This window comes from Bos taurus, chromosome 22 (genome assembly GCF_002263795.3).
Source record: "Bos taurus isolate L1 Dominette 01449 registration number 42190680 breed Hereford chromosome 22, ARS-UCD2.0, whole genome shotgun sequence".
In the NCBI taxonomy this organism is placed as follows: domain Eukaryota; kingdom Metazoa; phylum Chordata; class Mammalia; order Artiodactyla; family Bovidae; genus Bos; species Bos taurus.
This window is the reverse complement of record NC_037349.1, coordinates 57,801,703-57,820,202: the sequence shown is the minus strand read 5'-3', so window position 1 is coordinate 57,820,202 and position 18,500 is coordinate 57,801,703. Positions and strand designations below refer to the sequence as shown.

At 58.9% G+C, this 18,500-nt stretch overlaps 1 protein-coding gene across 10 annotated transcripts in view; it reads left to right on the top strand.

The window, feature by feature from the left end:
- Positions 1–18,500, top strand: part of SLC6A6 (solute carrier family 6 member 6) — an 84,015-nt gene that overhangs the window by 48,649 nt on the left and 16,866 nt on the right. For all 10 annotated transcript variants that reach the window (XM_024982400.2, XM_024982404.2, XM_024982403.2 and 7 more), the window contains 5 exon segments: positions 1,274–1,508; positions 10,558–10,690; positions 16,760–16,894; positions 18,026–18,129; positions 18,259–18,383. In XM_024982400.2, coding sequence (XP_024838168.2) covers positions 1,274–1,508; positions 10,558–10,690; positions 16,760–16,894; positions 18,026–18,129; positions 18,259–18,383 — 732 coding nt within the window.

Genomic DNA, 18,500 nt, shown 5'->3' with positions numbered 1-18,500 from the left:
GAAGAGAAGGCTTTCAGGAGCCCGACTGTCTGGCTTCAAGTCCCACTCCCTCGTTATGCTAACTCTCGTGACTTGGGGGAAAGTCACGTCATCTCTCTGTGCCTCAGCTTCCCACTATACACATACTTCTAGGGAAACGACACAGCCTCGTAAAAGTGCTTTGTACACAGAGGAAGCCCAAAGAGTGGCTTCCCTGGGGGCTCAGATCCTAGAGAACCTGCCTGCAATGCGGGAGACCCAGGTTCGATCCCTGGGTCGGGAAGATCCCCTGGAGAAGGGAATGGCAACCCACTCCAGTATTCTTGCCTGGAGAATCCCCATGGACAGAGGAGCCTGGCGGACTACAGTCCATGGGGTCGCAAAGAGTCAGACACAGCTGAGTGATTAACACTTATTATTGTTGTAGCATTTAGTCCTGTGCCTAGTTCCTGCTATGTCCTCATAAGATAATACTGTCATGATTATATTTGGCAGGGGTGGGAGAATGTGCGAGTCTGTTCACTCAGTCATCCATGTAAATCTACCCATCTGTCTATCCATTAACCCTTTCTTTTATTAAACTAGTCAGTAGTTACACAATCCATGTATCCATTCAACCATGCTCCATCTACTTATCCATCCATCCATCCATCTACCTAACCTTCCAATCAACCACCATCCATCCAACAAAGTGAGTGTCCATCCGTCATTCCAACATCCATCCATTCACCTGAGTCCATCCAGCCATCCGTCTAGGCATCCATCCATTCGTCCATTGATCTGTCCATCCCTCTATCCATCCATCCGTCTATCCATCCGTCCATCCATCCATTCATCCATTGATCTGTCCATCCCTCTATCCATCCATCTGTCTATCCATCCGTCCATCCATCCATTCATCCATTGATCTGTCCATCCCTCTATCCATCCATCTGTCTATCCATCCGTCCATCCATCCATCCTTCTATCCATCCGTTCATCCATTGATCTGTCCATCCCTCTATCCATCCATCCCTCCATCCATCCATCCATCTATCCATCCATTCATCCAGTCATTGGTCTGTCCCTCCTCCATACATCCGTCAGTTTGTTCAGCTCTCTGACTCACCTGACCATCCGTTATTTTACCTGTCCGTCCATACAGTCATTCGTGCCTCTTGCACTTATTTGCTGGTCCCTGGTGAAGGGCCCCTCCTGGCCCCAGGCCTGCAGATCCCAGGGGTTTCTGGCTGAGGGTGTGGCCTGGGGGGTCTGGCCTCCCTCTGAGTCCCGTCTCGCTTGCCCCCGCTCGCAGGCATCGGCTATGCCTCCATCGTGATCGTGTCCCTCCTGAACATTTACTACATCATCATCCTCGCCTGGGCCATGTACTACCTATTCCAGTCCTTCCAGTCGGAGCTCCCCTGGGCAAAATGCAACCACAGCTGGAACACGCCCCATTGCCTGGAGGACACCCTGCGGAGGAACCGGAGCCTCTGGATCTCCAACAGCACCGCCAACTTCACCTCCCCCGTCACCGAGTTCTGGGAGTAAGTCTGGCCTCGCGGAGGAAGGAGCGGGTGGGGGTGGGGGCAGAGGACAGCCCTTGCCCTCGTCTTCTCCCGAGGGGTGTGGGGGCCACTCCCTTGGGGTGGGGTGGGTGGAAGAGGGGGTACAGATTTGGAGATAAATCCATGCCTTTGGTCTCAGACAGGCCTGGACTCGAATCTCAGTTCTGCCATTTTACTGGCTGTTTGACCTCCAGCAAGTCACTGCCCCTTTCTGAGCCTCAGTTCCCTTAACTGTCAAATGAGGGCAATGAATCGTTCCTACACCCATGGGACCTCTGTGAGGATTGTTTCCCAAAGGCAGGTATATGTACTTATGTTGTCTGAAAATGATATAGTTTTCTTAATGTATTTTAGAAAAAAATATATAGTTAGCACATCAAACCTGTTATTGCCCAGAGGGAGGGGAAAAAAGCATATAGAAGCTTGAAGTGGTTACTCAAGTGCACAGGTGAGTAGATAGAGTGAGACATATGTATCAGTTAGCATTTGCTGTGTGACACCCATCCCCAAATGGGAGCAGCCATTTGTTTTCTTTGGCTCGTGGTCCTTCTGCTTGGCAGTTGGGGGCGAAGCTTGGCTGGGCAGTTCTTCTGGGCTTTGCTGGGCTCCCACCTGGTAGGTCAGCTGTATGGCATGGGGGTCGCTCTTCTGGAGACTGGCTGGCTCTTGGCTGGGGTGCCACAGGCAGCTGGTCCCTATGGTCTCATCACCCTGCAGGGTAGCCTGGGCTTGTTCCTAGGTGGCTCAGCATCCCAAAACATCACACAGAGAGCCCCAGTGCGGGAGCACCAGCTGGAAAAGGTCCCGTTGGCCAAAAAGAGGCCTGAGACTAACCCAGACTCAAGAGGTGGGGGAATAGGCTCCAACTCGTTAGGAGAGGAAGGAGAATTACGGGCATGTTTTGAAGTTGCCCACACTACAGCCAGTGACGGCAGACTCGTACGCAGGGGCCAGGCTTGGGGAGGGTGGAGTACGGAGGCCTGCGGTCGGGTAGCTCTTTGCTGACGTACAGGGTCGTCCTTCTAACCCAGTGCTGGGTACCCGTCAAAAATGGGTGAGTGCCTTGCCTTTCCCTGATCTCCACGAGCTGTTAAACAGGTGCTCAGCAGCCCCTCCGACCCTGGAAGGAGCAGGCAAGGCCTTGTGTCGGGTGAGAGCCAGGGCAGGGAACAGTGTTAAGGGATGGCCTCGTCGCCGCCAGCCAAGACTCCCTCTCCTTCGTGTGTGTTATTTGCTGCATTGAGGAGCCTCTCCCTCTCTTAGAATCTGGCCCCGGCACCGGCCCACAGAAGAGGGAGCTAAGCGCTGGCTGGTCCCAGCCGATCGTCAGGGCCAGTGTGGGGGACTCAGGCTGGAAAGGGTCACTCAGCCACTCGCCCAGGTAATCCACCTGCCCCTCCTGACCTCAGGCTTTCAGGATGTGCTCACGTCCCGGGACTCCTGCAAATGGGTTCTTTCCACGGGGGTGTTTTCTACTTGCAGACAAAGACCTCCACAGGCACATCCCCCCGCCATCCCTTGCTCCTCACACCCTGGACAGCTGAGTTTGCAGATAAAGAAATGCAGGCATTTCTTTCTTCTCACTTGAATGGGGCCAGAGGCCAGGACCCTGTCCATTTTCTGATGTGCCTGGCATAGCCTGACCACCCAGGGCCTGCCCCACCCAGGACGCCGGCACTCCACCCAGCCCCTCCAGTGCCCGCCAGGGCCTCGCTGCCTCAGGCACAGATTGGCCGCCTGGGAGGGAGCCCTCGCTCTGCCAGTACTGGCTCAGGCTGGTGCCTCTTCCTCTCTGTGCCTCAGTATCCTGAGCTGTACTTGGGGAGGTCATAATCTTGCCCTCCCAGGGTGGTAGGACACCCCCCCGCCCACCAACAGAATGAGACCCTGCATGGCCAGCCCTAAGAGCCTGCTTGATGAATGGGAGCCATCCCTGTCTACTTAGTGTCCCCATTGTGGATGAAACTGCCCCCCGCCCAGGGACACCTGAAGCTCAACTTCGGGGGTACTAAGACTGGCCCCTTCCCGATGCCCATGTGACCCCCAATCACAGAGGGGCTGTCCCCTCTGTCTCAGGCCTGAGCCCTTGTGAACCGTGAGGTCCTCTCCCGTGCCTTCTCCCCTGCCTGTCCCCCAGCCTGGGCCCTGCTGGGGGACTCCAGGGCTCCTGCCTTCCAGAACCCCCATTCTGAGCACCCTAGCTCCCTTCCCTGGCCCTCATGGTCCACAGAGAGCAGCTCTGTCCAGAGGCTGCCCGCCACCCACCAGGCTTCCCCGCCCTGCCGGCCTTTGCAGCCTCCCACGGGCCCTGGCCGAACGTCCACGGATACCCCAGGGAGGACTGTAGTCCCTGGAGGAGGAGGCTTGGCCGAGAGGACCTGCCTGCCACCGGAGGGGCTGAGGCCGCCTGCCTTCAAGGGCCTCCCCTTCTCTTGGGTGTGAAGAGGGCGAAGGAGAGAGAACGCCCGTGAGCATCGTCCCAGCGACTTGCTCTCGGCATTTCGTCCCCTCTTGGCCTTTTATGGAGGGAACACATCTAGGAGTAATCCCAAACTCCTTTCAGCTTCAGCCTCAGACCCCACCCTCGTCTGGTCCTCTAGGCTCTCTGGGTAAAGTATAACCAGATGGCCGTCCTCCCTGCCCCCCTGGAAGACCCCCATCTTCCCTCCCCCGTTACGGGTGCATCTCTGCAGTCAGCTGTGAAGCAGACACGTCATCTCTCAGCTCAGAAGCCTCTCCTGGCTTTTCTGTGCTCGGAGGCTTGCCCCAGCCTCATTTCCCTGTCAGCAAACAGGGGCCAGGTGAGCTGGGCTTTGGGGGATGAGTAGGAGTTCACTAGGCCAAAAAAAGAGGAAAAGATAGCCTAGACAGAAGGAACAGCCATGCTGAGGCGCGGCAGTCGTAAAGCTCGTGAGTAGCAGCACGTCCTTGGTTTGGCCCGAATACAGGACGTGTGCAGCCAGGGAGAAGGATGGAGCCTTAGATGCTAGGCAGAGAAGGTTGGACTTCATTTTCTAGGAGGAGGAGCCACAGCAGCTAGAGGAGGGGCGGAGAATCACGTGATTGCATCTGCATTCTCTGGACTTGCTCAAGGAACATACTGGGGAGAGACAGGCTGGGACACATATATTAAGCACTGACTGTATGCAGGGACTCAGGGGGCTCGGCCATCAGAAGATGGGTTTGCCTTTAGGGTGAAGCTCTGCTTGTACGATTTCCCCTCAGAATAGCCACTGGCCTTGTAGTGACTAGCTCTGGGGTGTTTACAGAGAGAGGCTTGCTGGGACGGGACTGAGGTGTCGCTGGCTGGTACCCACTGGGCTGCTGAGCCGTGAGCATCTTCTCAAGGCCGGTCTCCCGGTCCTTGGAGCCAAAGCCCAGCCCTGGCCTTAGCTTCCTTCACCCTCTCGGCTGCACCAGACACGTGGGACCCTGAGCTGGCCGCTCCTTCTGCACATGAGGCCTGACAGTGCTCGGGAGCCACCTGGGCTTCTAGATAACAAGGCGCCGTGGAGCCGAGCCTTCCTCCTGGCCCCGGACAGGGAAGAGCCTGGACGCTCATCCCTGCCAGGCCCCCCTCCCCCTCCGGTTTTCCATGAGGAGCTAGTGGACAGCCGCGGGTCATGCTGCTGTCCCCTTGATCCTAGAGCAGGGACCCTAATTCTAGCCCGGGGGCCCAGCTGCCTGGCCTCAGGGCGGTCACCCGTCTCCAGGGTTCTCAGAGGTAGCGAGGTCCCCATCACCTCATCGCCTGGCTGAGGGTTAAAGAGCACGGGCCTCGGGCCTGGTTTATTAGGTGGGACGCTGAGGATCAGAGTGGTTAAGCGACTTGCCCAAGGTCACACAGGCAGCTCGGTGTAGCAGAGAGCTCATCCCTGAACACCACCTCTCGTGACTGCGTCCCCACCGGCCGTGAGTCCAGGGCAAGTCCACGGGCACAGGGAACGTTGTGCCGTGTGTGTGTGCGTGACGCCTGGGGTCTCCTCTTGGCCTAGATCCCTACGCCCACCCTGTCTGCAGCTCACTGTGGCACCAACTTCGGTGGGAGCTGATGAGATGCCCTTCTCCCTTGAAGGGTGCCTGGGACCCTGAGATGGTCATTTCACGCCAGCTTTAGAATTGAACTCTTGAGTCGCTCGGAGATAGGCAGGCAGAGCCTCTGCCCACAGCCCGCCCCATCCTGCTCGCCCCTGCGCTGAGGTCACCTCTGTCCCGGGGGTCCTGTTTTTTGCCCCCCGGCCCTGGAGGACAGGCGGGGTCAGATCTGGCCAGATGCCCTCCATCAGCCTGGAGCCATGCCTTCCTCCCCAGTTCCTCCAGGGTCCCCTGGGAGCTCAGCACATATCATTAGATTTTATTAGAATCAAAGAAATGAGTCATATTTGCAAACAAGCCCTGCTCAGCCAATCTCCCCCTGCAGCTGTCAGAAGGCGGAGGCGGCATGGAGAGAGCCCGGTGCGGCCTCCTTCTCGGGGCGGACGGGCTGTTTTATAATTGTTGCCTCCGCCAGTCTCCAGGGAAGAGCTATCGCCAATAAATGGCTGGCCGGCATTCAAAAGGAAACGATTTGGCCCACTCGGAGGACGTATTTACATCTCTGAGTGCCGGCTGGACGGCAGCGGGGCAGCCGACTCCAAACAGACGTCCAGGCGATTCTTTTTTGGATCCCACCCTGGAATGAATCAGTCCTATTCTCGGACAAGAATGCAGCTCACCTCCTCTCTGTGTGAGGGGTGCAGAGAAGCCTGGGGTGCCGAGGCCTCTCACCGAGGATAGCATCATACCCAGTGGTCCCCAGGGTGGCATCAGAGAAAAAGAACCAGGCCTAGGGTTGACTGTTTTTATTTTTTTTTAATCTGGGTAATTTCAGGTGAATTCCTGAACCTCTCTGAGCCTCAGTTTCCCCATCAACCAAATGGGTGTAATTAATCGACTCCACTCATGTCTGTTGAGCACTCACTATGTGCAGGCGCTGTTCTGGATCCAGCAGCGGTCAGGACAGACACAGGCCCTGCCTCCACGAAGATGACGCTTTAATAGGACAGATAGACATGGGACAGACAGACAGTGCAAGTAACATTGTAATAGACAAGCAATGATAAATGCAGGAAGATACAGCCTAGAGAGGGAGGGAAAGAGAGTGGCCAGGAGTGCTTTTTCCATCTGGTGGCCAGGAAAGGCTGCCTTGGTGAAGGGCTGGGGCGCAGCCAGTTCAAAGGTCCCGAGGCCGGGGGGGCTGGACCTGTTCAGGGCACACACCAGAAGCCAGTGCGGCTCAGGGAGGAGGGGCGGGGGCTCTGGGGATGAGGAGGTTGTGCCTGGAACGTGTCCTGGACGGGTTCCCTGTATGCCCGTGGTCCCAGCCTCTTCTTAACAGGCACCACCCTGTCTGTTTAAGATGTCTGCAGCTGTCTGTCAGAGTGTTTGGCCAGCCTGTTCAGGGAGGCAGGAAGGAATGGGGCAGGCAGGTGGGAGCCACGGGAGGTGTGGAGCAGAGGCCAGTCGTCACCTGCCTTGGGTGTTGCCAGATTCTGTCTTGATAAGAACAGACTGGGCGAGAGTGGAGGCCGGAATGTCACCGACGAGGCTGCTGAAACAGCGCTCGGGAGCAGTGGGGGCCGGGACAGGGGTGGGGGCAGGGTTGGGGCGATACAGCCGGATTTGGGGGAACTTGTGCAGCCTCCGGGGAGGTTGGAGGCACTGGCGAGGGCCAGGGCACCACAGCAGGCCCTCCCTGCCCCTGGGGCCCGGCACTCTGCAGTTTACCGAGCAGTCCCGTGCACCAGAGCTGGAAGACCCAACAGATCCTGGGCTGTGCCTCGTGGGCGTCTGACAGGAAAAGGTCCTTCAAACTGTGTCACTTCAGGAGGGATTCCGATAGGCCTGCACGCTCTTCAGCCTCCCAGCTACCCCCGAGGTGACTTTGGAAAGGATGTTGGTTACTTTGGCCGGGAGCCCACATTGGGTTCTGTTATGACAACCCCTGATTGACGAGAGGACGTTCATTCCGTTCCTAGAACGTCTGCACAGCCGGCCCCTTGCAAGCCTTTGTAAGAACCTTAATTTTCGTGAAGGTGATATGCGCCCATTAACAGCATTCAGACGGTTTGAGAAACACATTCCCTGGTAAGGGAGCCCCCTCCCCTGCACCCCCGGGCCAGCGACTGCTCCGTTGTCTCGTGTGTCCTGGTCACTTGGGTCACCCCTGGGACATCGGCCCTTATCAGCGCGCAGGGAGATTCCTGAGGCCTCGAAGGCTGCGTGACGCTCCTCCACGCGCCTGCTGCACGCCTGCTCGGGCCCCTCCCACGGCCCTCTGGGTGATTGCTTTCCTGTGTTTGCGCCTGCAGACAGAGCCGAGGTGAACAGCTTGAGGTGTGTGCTGAGTCATTTCAGTCGTGTCTAACTCTTTGGGACTCCATGGACTGTAGCCCTCCAGGCTCCTATGTCCATGGGATTCTCCAGGCAAGAATACTGGAGTGGGTTGCCATGCCCTCCTCCAGGGGATCTTCCCAGCCCAGGGATCGAACCCATGTCTCTTACATCTCTTGCATTGGCAGGCGGAGTCTAGGGCTACCTGGGAAGCCTGAACAGCTTGGGGTGGACCCTGTCATTGGTCATATCATCCAGGAGAGTCTTGAGATAGAATTGCTGGATCACAGGAAAGGTGCCTTCAACGCTTACTGCTGGCGCCTTGGAGGGGCTTTGCCACCAGCAGCGGAGAAGCAAGTGCGTGACTCGGTTTCCCCATCGTGGCCTCCGTGGCTGGGCGGCTGCCAAAGCAAGGCCACGCGGCCCCCTCCCATCCGTAGTGGGCACCACGGGTTTGCCCAGCACAGCGGTGAAAGCCGGCAGGAGGGTGCCTGTGACCTGAGCGGGGGACGGGTGTGGTCAGGATCGGGGCTCTGAGGTCTCGGTCCCCTCGGTCAGCTCGCCTATGAGGAGAAAGGAAAGGCCTCTTTTGACTGGACACCCCGCGGCAGTGGCTGAGCACCTGCTGTGTGCCTCCTCTGCAGGGTGTCTGGGGTCTGGTAGGCAAGACAGACTCCCCCGAGGGCAACGTCCAGGGTGAGGGGGCGGCCGGCGAGCCTGAAGGACACTAGGCATCCAGAGCATCGCGGGAGACCTCCCTGGAAGCCTGGCGGCGGAGAGGGGCCTCCCTGAGGCTGCCCATTCACATGGACCTTGGCTGCTGCCCAGCAGGCCCCGGCTTCATGGAAGGAGCCGAGCCCTGGAGGTCGCGCCGGGAAGGGCCTGGTTCTAAAGCCACCGCAGGGCCAGGCCTGTGTGCTTGTACTCGACCAGCTGCACAGCCTGCCTTGTGAGGAGGCCCCTGGCCCTGAGGGTCCAGTGAGCCCTGCTGAAGCAAGGCCTGGAGCGATTCTTGTTATAGTGAAGGCTCTGTTTTCTGTGTTAATCAAAAAAGGTAGTGGCACCGCGAGAGCACGCGCTCTGAGGCTTGGACAGCCCCGTGTAGGGTGGCAGCTCTGCCACCTGTTGGCCGTGTGTCCGTGGGTGATTTGATCTCCAAGCCTCAGTTTTTCCCATCTGTAAAACGGGGCCAGTGACTTCCAGCCCTTGGACCAGATGAGATAAATTAGAGAAGCCTCGTTGATGTGACCTCGGTACCTGGGGGAGCCCCTGGATGTTGGGGTGACCCACAGAAAGGCCTCACCCGAGTGCTAGTTGAGGTGGGAACCTTGGATTTATTCAAGGTCCTAGCTTTGAAACATCTTTGGAAAAAACTTAGAAGCAGTGAGGATGTGTCCTGGGCCAGTGGGCCCTCTGAGCCCTGAGCCTGGGGATCGGCCTGCTTGCGGACTGGCTGAGAGCTGCGGGTGGTCTGGGGGCGGGAGCTTGTGTTCTGCAGAAGAGGAGACAGAGGGCGGCTTCAAACGCCCCTCTTGCCACTCCTGCCCAAGACTGTGGCCCTTGAACAGGGAGCTGGGTCTCTGGGGGAGCCAGCTTCTCCTAGGGAACATGAGCCTGTGACAGCAGAGCCCTGGGGACCAGTGTCCCTGTGCTCAGCCTGGCTGCCCTGGGTCACTGCCACAGCAGTCAGAGCTCCGGGACCATGGGGTCAGTTTCTGGGAGTTAAGTTTCATGGTTTCTCAACAGCCTGGGGGCCCCAGCCCAATTCCAGGAGGTGTCTGCCCCTCGGGGCGTGTCTGAGTAGCACTGTGGGCGTCTCCCCTGGTCAGCAAGGCTCTGGACCGAGTAGGGCTGCTGGCTGTGATGACTGTCCTTCAGACGGTTCACTCACCTCCCAAGCCCGTCACAACCCCGGCCGGGGGCATGGGAGGAAGCAGCACTCCCTGGGTGCCCGGAGCTGCCCTGGGGTCTCAGCCCCGAGACAGCGATGGCCGCCGCGGTCCGCTGGCTGCTGGCAGCGTCCAGGGCCGGTCGTCTGCACTTTGTGCGGCTTTCCTCCTCCCCTACAGAGAGGCGTGTGGGTGTCCTGCAGCCGCAGAGAGAACCAAAACCCTGGACACGCATCCTTCAGTGAGAGACCCAGATAAGGAACGGGGGCAAATCCAAAAAAAGGGACAGGACAGAGCATGTGGGCTGGCGGGGTGGGGGCAGGCAGGTGGTTATTCCCATTTTAGAGACGAGGAGACTGAGGCAGGCAGTTGGGTAACTAGCCCCCAGTGGTTAAGTGGTTAAGTCAGTGGTTACACGCTGGAGCCCAGTTGGAACCCAGTGTCTGCCCACGGGGAGCACTGCAAGGGTCTGTGAGAATCGATCACATGGGAATCAGTACCTAGTTCACAGATGAGGAAACTGAGGCTTAGGGGTTTAACGTAACTTGCCCAAGGCCTGGCTGGATAGAATCCCTGTGCACCTGACTCAGGAGTCCAGACCCATCCCCTGGTTGGCTTCCCCATGACTGGTGTTACCTAAGATTTCCCAAGACCAGCGGGATTCCGCAGCTTGGAGGCAGGGTTGAGCCCCAGCCTGCTGGAATCCCGGTGCCGGCTCTCCCAGCCCCAGGCCAGCCCGTCTGACTTGGGGCTCTGTTTGCTTGAAGGCGGAAGGTGCTGAGCTTGTCTTCTGGAATTGACGAACCGGGCGCTCTGAAGTGGGACCTTGCTCTCTGCCTCCTCCTCGTCTGGCTGGTCTGTTTCTTCTGCATCTGGAAGGGCGTCAAGTCCACGGGCAAAGTGAGTGGTGCTCCCCTCCCCTCCCGCCTCGTGGAGCCAGTGGTGCTCCCCTCCCCTCCCGCCTCGTGGAGCCAGTGGTGCTCCCCTCCCCTCCCGCCTCGTGGAGCCTGGCCCTCTGCAGGGTCGGCTCGGCTCCCGCGCCCCCGGGGCCCTCCTGCTCGAAACTGGTCCTAATTAACCAGTTCTCCTAGCAAACCCGGAGCCCCCTTGGTTGTGGCGTTTGCCCATTTCACGATGCAAATCCAGCCCAGCGGGTCCAATTTCAGTTATTGATGGTTTGACAATCAGCCCGCAAGATTCCTGAAACGGAGTAGTCTGCTCTCCAAGTACCCACACACCACTGGTACCCCAGTAGGGAGTGGTGGGTTGTGTGGATGTTAGCGGATAACAAACCCTGAGATGCCACTGCAAAGTTAACTGGTAACGGTGTTGTTAGCTACCAGCTGCTCACCGGCCACAGGGACCCTTGCGACCTCAACATCCCCTATCGACTCTTTACAAATGTAGACCCACGGGCTGACCCCAGACCTGCAGAATCAGAAGCTGCATTTGAACACTTTTCCCCCAGATAATACAAATGTGCACTGAGGTTTGAGAAGCAAAACTCCTCAACTGGCATTTTTGCTGCTAAGCCAGATTAACTGAATTATCTTAGGCCTTACATTTCAACTGTTAACTAGGATGTTAGTTATTAAGGAGAGCTCTCACCGATCGTTAAGTCGTTTGCTCATAGCCGAAGTGCTGGCTGTCGCTGAAGTATCTGCTGCTGGTTAACATGTTACATAGTGACCAAGACGCTAGCTATTGACAAAGGTGGAAGCTGAAAATTCGTGTTACCTTATTGATGCAGGTTTTAGGTGTAGCTGGTATATTGTCAATAATGAAACTGTTAGCCTGTAACTGAAATATTACCTGTTGTGAGAGCCGGGCGATGGATGACCTGGTAAGCAGAACACCGGCCAATATAATACCATAGTCGTCCTGGTGGCGAAAGACCCCACAGAGGGTTCCCTTGGGCTCGCCGGGGTGAACCCAGGGCACTAACTGAGCCACAGCGTAAGTGTTGGCTGGTCTACCCTTACGTGCCCCCCTGTCTGCCATCCCCCGACCCCCATCATTTGCATCTGCATCCGGGACAGTCTCTTTAAGAGAAGCCCTCAAAGGTCAAAAGAGTTGAGTTAAGGTGGCATTTGAAGGACAGTGATGGACAGCGGGTGACGTCACTGGGAGAAGGGACAGTCCCTGCGAGTTCTCCCCGGATGAAGGGCGTCTTAGGTAAAGTCACGATCTAAAGAGACAAGAGCTAAAGGGGGCGCATAACATGGTGGAGGAAGACAGGCGCGTTGGGTTCGGTTTTAGGCAAGGCTCACCAAGAAGGGCTCTTAGAGGCGTAGATCTGTTGGAAGTGAGGGGTAGACCCCCGGGGAGCCCCTAGTCCAATGGAGGAGCTGATGTCCGCCAGGAACCGTGGGCCTCCCTCGAGACACGTGCAGAGGCAGGAGCCCAGAGTCGAAACGAAACGGAGAGGACGCAGAGCTGTCCCTCGGCGGCTGACGGACGTGACTGGCTGGAGGTCCCCCTGCCGCCCCCAGAGAAGAGGCTCTGGGCCCCCAGGGGCAGGCGTGGCCCCCAGAACAATAGCAGGGCTGGGGCCAGCCCCCGGGGAAGCCAGGACAAACACAGGGAGGATCCGAGGACTTCCTCGAGCTCCTCAGCGGCCGCCGCTGGCCGTGACTTCCAGCCCTGGCCATAGACCAGGTTTGTGGCCGCCGTGGGGGCCGGATGGCCTCATCCTGGCTGTGGCCTTGCTCAGTGGCTGACCCCAGCGTGGCCGGGGTGGGGAGGAGGGAGCTCCCCGGCCTGGGAGGCTCAAGACCTGAGTTCAGGTCACTTGGCATCTCTGGATGTCAGTCCCCTTGTGTGTAACAGCATTCGTCCTTCTGAGGGTCTGACACTTGGCCCAGAGTTCACTGCTGCTCAATTCATCCAAGAAATTGCGATGGTGGTGCAAACGCTCTGCGCCTTGCTTGTGGGCCAGGCACCGTTCCCAGCTCTGATTATCAGCTCTGTTAATCTCCTGACGTCTGATGTATGCGTGGCTCCTACTCCGCTTTAAGTGGAGTAGTGGTAAGAGGAGATGTCTTGGGGGAAACGGCGGGGCAGAGAGGTTGACTTGTTCACGTCTACACAGCTTGTCGGTAGCCCGGGTGGCATTTGAGCTCGGGCAGCCCGGCGCCCAGCCTCGGGGCCCTGCGTTCTCCCGCCTCCTGTGGCTGCTGCTCTCACAGCACGTTAGGCCGCAGGGGGTGACAGGGATCCAGACCCTCCCACAGGAAGGGCGGCCCCATGAACCCCACCGGCAGTTCAAATCCCAGACGCAAGCACAGGCCAGCCTCTCCAGACCTGGTGTGGGGTCTCGGCTCTGCGCCCATAGCCAGCATGACCAGGGGCCAGTCCCTTCCCCCAGGAGCCTCATTTTCCCCCTGTGTGAAATGAGTGCTGCCCCCCCCAAACACACACGAGGTGCTTGGGGCCTGCCAGGCCCTGGATGCAGACCCACGGCCCTGGGCCTCTGGGGTGAGCAACCCGCGCTGCCCAAACGACCTCCCCAGAGGAAGCCCAGGGCGGCAGAGACCAGCGCGTCCCCCTGGTGCCTGGCCGGCCACCCTCTCCCCGCCGTCACAGGGGCGGGGAGGAGGCACTGGCTTTGTAAGTTTCCAGCGCACTTGGGCTGCAGGGCTTTTGGGTCGCGGGCTCAGAGCAGCCACGGAAGTTTGCCAGCAAGAGTGGAAAAATACTGCATCCTGGCACAGGGCCCCTGCCAGAGACCCACTGGTGGCGGCTGGCAGAGCCGCTCCCACGGGGATCCCGAGAGTCACCGGGAGGCTGAGAGGATGGCGCTCAGGGGCTGGGCCTCGGCAGATTCTGCAAAACAAGGGTGTCCTGCCAGAGACGCCGCCACGGCGGCGTGAGCAGGTGGGCTGTGCTGCCCTGGGCGTGGGGAGAAAGCGTGCACACACAGACACACACAGAGACACACAGTCGGACACAGATGTACACACAGACACATACTCAGACACAGACATACACACAGAGAAACACACTCAGACACAGACGTACACACAGGCACACACACAGACACAGACACACACTCAGACACACACGGACACACACACAGACACACACACACACACAGACACAGACATACACATACAGACACACACACACACAGACACAGACAAACACAAGACACACACAGACACAAACACAGAAAAACACACAGACACAGACGTACACACAGACACACACTCAGACATACACACACTCAGACACACACAGACACAGACACACACAGACACAGACACAGACACACATACAGACACACACGCACACGCCAGCCGGCCTGGCCCAAATCCCTCCTCTGCCGCCGGCTGGCCCTGGGCCCCTGATGCCTCTGTTTCCTCATCTAGAAAATGTAGGTGACAGTCTGCTCCTTGCAGTCGTCAGGATGAGTGAGTTATACAGCGCCTGGCACACAGCAAGCGCTGCAGAAGTGCTAGGGAAACGAACGTGTGGAAACAAGGGAACCCACCCCCACCCCCACTCCACCCTGGGAGGCGTCCTGTGTCCCTGACACAAAGCCCCCCGGCCCCCGCCCGCCTGCCCAGCCCGGGGCCCCCGTGCGCTTTGAAGCGGCAGCCTCTGCCCTCCGCCCTCGCCCGCCGCTGTCGGCATCATTGTTCTCCGTGTGGGCCGGGGCCGGGGCCCGAGCAGCCTGCGGGCCAGCCATCTTTCTTTCGCCCCTTCTGTGGCTTCCTGGCCGGCCCCGCCCTCCACGTATGCCCGCTGGTTCCCGGGACTTGGAGGGCTCTCCTGTCTTCTGGAGCGGCCTGCAGGGCAGTCAGGGAGAGGGGCGTCCAGGGAGGGCATGGTGGAGGCGGAAGGAGGGCGGCCCTTGTACCCCCGGTCCTCTGGGGGCCCACCACCGGGCGACCCAGGATGCGGAGGCCGAGCCGCCCCTCTGGGAGGGCCCCGGATACGGACTCCTCAGCAGAGCTGGAGGGAACTTCAGAGCCCGGCTGGTTCAGGTGGGGACGTGGAGCCCAGAGAGGGGCTGTAGCTTGCCCAGGGTCTGACAGCCAGCCTGCCCCAGAGCCCGATCTCCGACCTGAGCCCTGGAGCCTCGGGATGCTGCTCTTGGGGAAGACCAGACAAACTGCAGACATCGAGGGGCTCTTTCCTGCTGTGCTCTTGCCGCTGAAGCAGGTTCTGGACCATCCAGCTCTGCCGCCTGAGTGCTGGGTGACCCGTGGGCAAGGGCTGGCTCTGTGGGCCGCGGTTTCCCCATCTACAGGACGGGGTCAGGGCAAGACCCACTGAGCGCAGTTACTGCACGGGCATCTGCAGCTGGCACACAGGAGGCGCTCAGTAAACCCTGGCTGCTGGCACTGGCCCAGGGCAGCTGAGCCCAGCGAGCCCTGAGAGCTTCCTTCGCGCCCTTTCAAAGCCCACTTCTAGTTGTTTCTACTCAAAGAGATGGCAGCTCCATCCGAGAACTGGCTCCACCCAGGCTTCCCGCGGCAGCTGGGCAAGGTTTGGGGCTCTGTCACCCTCCGCCTCTGTCTGTTATCTGGGTCCCGGGAGTGCCCCATACTGTCCTGGCACTGTCCTCTCCCCCAGCGCCGCGAACCTTCATCCTGTTCTCTGGGCCTCAGTTTCCACACCTGGAAAATGGGTGCATTGGCCATGCAGCGGCTCCTCCCTGGTCCCCCGGCCCCCTCAGAAGGAGTTGGGGGCTCCGTGAGCTAGTCTCAGCATTTCTGATGGTCACTATGGACTTTCGCATGTCCTCTACCACACACCAAGATGCCCTGTGCGCAGTGGTGGTTTGAAGATGTCTGGGAGCCCCGCCCAGCTCCTGTTTGTCCTTCGTCAGCAAGGCGGCCAGCACACACTGATTTGGGGACGTGCTGAGCATGGAGTGGGCTGCTGCTCAGGAGACCTGGCTCAGCCAGCGCCCGGCTGAAATAGCAGGATTTCACTGTCCGTGCCCCCGGACACCTTTGAGCCCCGCTCAGGCACATGCCCCCTCCTGAGGACTTTTTGTGCTGGAGTGAAAGTTGGGAAAATCCAATCTGTAAACGGAGGCCACAGGAGGTTTGAAGGCCGGTGCTTTGGGGACAGGCCGGGAGAGGAAGTAGGGCAGGGCCCTCGGGGATGGAAAGGCGTGGCCTGGGTCATCTGTGGTCCCCGCCTGGCGTTGACCTCACCCTGCCTGGGACGTGAGGCACGACCCATCCTGGTTTCCTCTCCAGAAGTTCCCCGATGCTTCCTGCTCAACCACCCGGCCAACAAAAGACCCCCTTTTCTGCACGTCTAAGCAGCCACCTGCCCTGTGCTGTTCTGACCACGTTGTGAGCGCCATTCCGTTGCATCCTCGCCTTGCCCATTAGTGAGGGCCTTTTGTTTCTCTTATCCCCATTTTACACACGAGGCCGCAGGCCCAGAGAGGGTAAGCGTCATGGCCGAGGTCACACAGCACACGAGGGGATGGAGCGAGGATTCGAACCCACACTTAGCTGGTTCTGAACCAGAAGTCATACTAACGCTGTGAATGTTTAGTCGCTCATTCGTGCCGACTCTGAGACCCGGGGGACTGCAGCCCTCCAGGCCTCCCTGCGAACCTTAGCTGATGCGTACTCCACGCTGTGGGCCAACCCCTGGGCATTCACCCACGATCGTTTACTCTCCTGTTGTGCATTTCCCTTTTTCCACCCACTGGAATGTCAGTTCCATGAGGGCAGGGACTGGTTCTCTGTATTTCCAGGGCCCCGTAAATATTTGCAGGATTCGAGTGTCAGTAAGTCTGTGTGTGAGGTGGGTACTTGCTTTACACCTAGGTTGCCGGTGAGGGGCCTGCAGCCCAGAGAGGGTGAGCGTCACGCCCCAGGTCCCTCAGCAAGGGCGGACCGAGCCTGGCTCCGGAGCGCCTGCCTCGGAGCGGATGCTGGGGCTCGACCAGCAGCAGGAGGGTCTGCTGAGTGGCTGAATGGCTCCCGCCCCTTGCAGGTTGTCTACTTCACGGCCACGTTCCCATTCGCTATGCTGCTGGTGCTGCTGGTCCGTGGGCTGACGCTGCCCGGCGCGGGCGCAGGCATCAAGTTCTATCTGTACCCCGACATCAGCCGCCTGGAGGACCCACAGGTACCGCGGGGCAGCGTGGCCTCCCTACCCCCCACCCCCACCCCCGGGGCCGGCATGCGGGGAGGAAACTGAAGCCGTGCCTGTGCTTCTGACCCAGATGGAGCCGGGGAGTACTCAGCCCTGGTGCTTTTCCACTGGGCCCCGGTGGGTTGTTCATGGTGCCCGCCGGCCGTCCCGGCGGTGTGTATCTTTTCGTGATGAGGCCTCCCGAGGCGGGCCAATTATAGAGGCTGCTTTAGGCACGGCGCCAGGTAAGGCAGAGACGTCTCCGGAAGCTGGTCTCCTCCTCTGCCCACGGCAGCCTTGAGGCTGCATCGTGGGGGTGCCCTGGGCTGAGGGTGGAGTTCAGAGTTGTGACCTCTTAGAAGGTCAGGGGATAAACACTAACGGTCCCCCCCACCGAGGCACTCAGCCACGTGGCCGCGGGGGTCGGAGATCTCACTGGCCCATTTCGGGACCTTTTGTCCCCAGGGTTCTCAGCCTTTAGGCTGTCCCCAAGGGCCTGTGCCACTTTGGGTCTCTTCCCCACGGTCCTCTCGCCCTGGGTGGGAGGCTGGGGGCAAGGGCTCAGCCATCATCAGAGGACAGCTGGGAGACGGCTGGGCGGCCGTCAGGGGCTGCCTGCCGAAGGTTCTGGAGAATCCATCTGGGAATTCCTCCCACTTCCAACTTGGGCGGGGATCCCCAGACAATAGCAGTGACCATAAGGATAGCAGCCTTACCGTGTGTCTGGCGCTAGGCTAAATCTTAACTCTTTGAACCTGTGAAAAAAAAAAAAAAAAAAGCACTGTGGGGCAGAGGAGCGGAGCCCACAGTACAGGTGTGAAAACCGAGGCTCCGGGAGTCATATTTACTTGCCCACGATGATTCCGTGGTCGGACTCCAGGTGCCTCTGCTTCAAAAGCAGGGCCTCTTAACCCTGATGCTCAGTGAACTGGGGTTGGGGGGCTCTTAGACTTCTGGGGTTCTGCTTGCACCCTGGATTCCAGCACAGATGCTCCCATCGCGTGGAGAATCTGCACACCTCTAGGCGGAGTCCTCGGGGCCCACGCCGCCGCCTCCAGGAAGCCGGCTCTGACGACGCTTCTTGTCTTGTCTTTGCCACCCTCCCCCGCCCCCGCACCCTTCCAGGTATGGATCGATGCTGGGACCCAAATATTCTTCTCCTACGCCATCTGCCTGGGGGCCATGACCTCGCTGGGGAGCTACAACAAGTACAAGTATAACTCATACAGGCAAGTGTTGCGCCGGCAGGCCTGCTGGGCCTTAGAGTGATGATGTTTAAAGAAAGAAAAAGAGAAGTTAGGGAGCGTGGCTTCCTTGTGTTGTGAATTAACTTGCTCCCTGACATATGTGTAACATAGGGACTGTATGCTGCTGGGATGCCTGAACAGTGGTACCAGTTTTGTGTCTGGCTTCGCAATTTTTTCCATCCTGGGCTTCATGGCACAAGAGCAAGGGGTGGACATTGCTGATGTGGCTGAGTCAGGTATGGTGGTGTTGGTGGCAGTGGTGGTGGGCGCTGCCACCTAGTGTGTGAGCCGAGTACTGCAGGCATGAAGCCAGACCCCCGCCCAGGGGGCTTTGCGGGGGGATGAACCTGGTT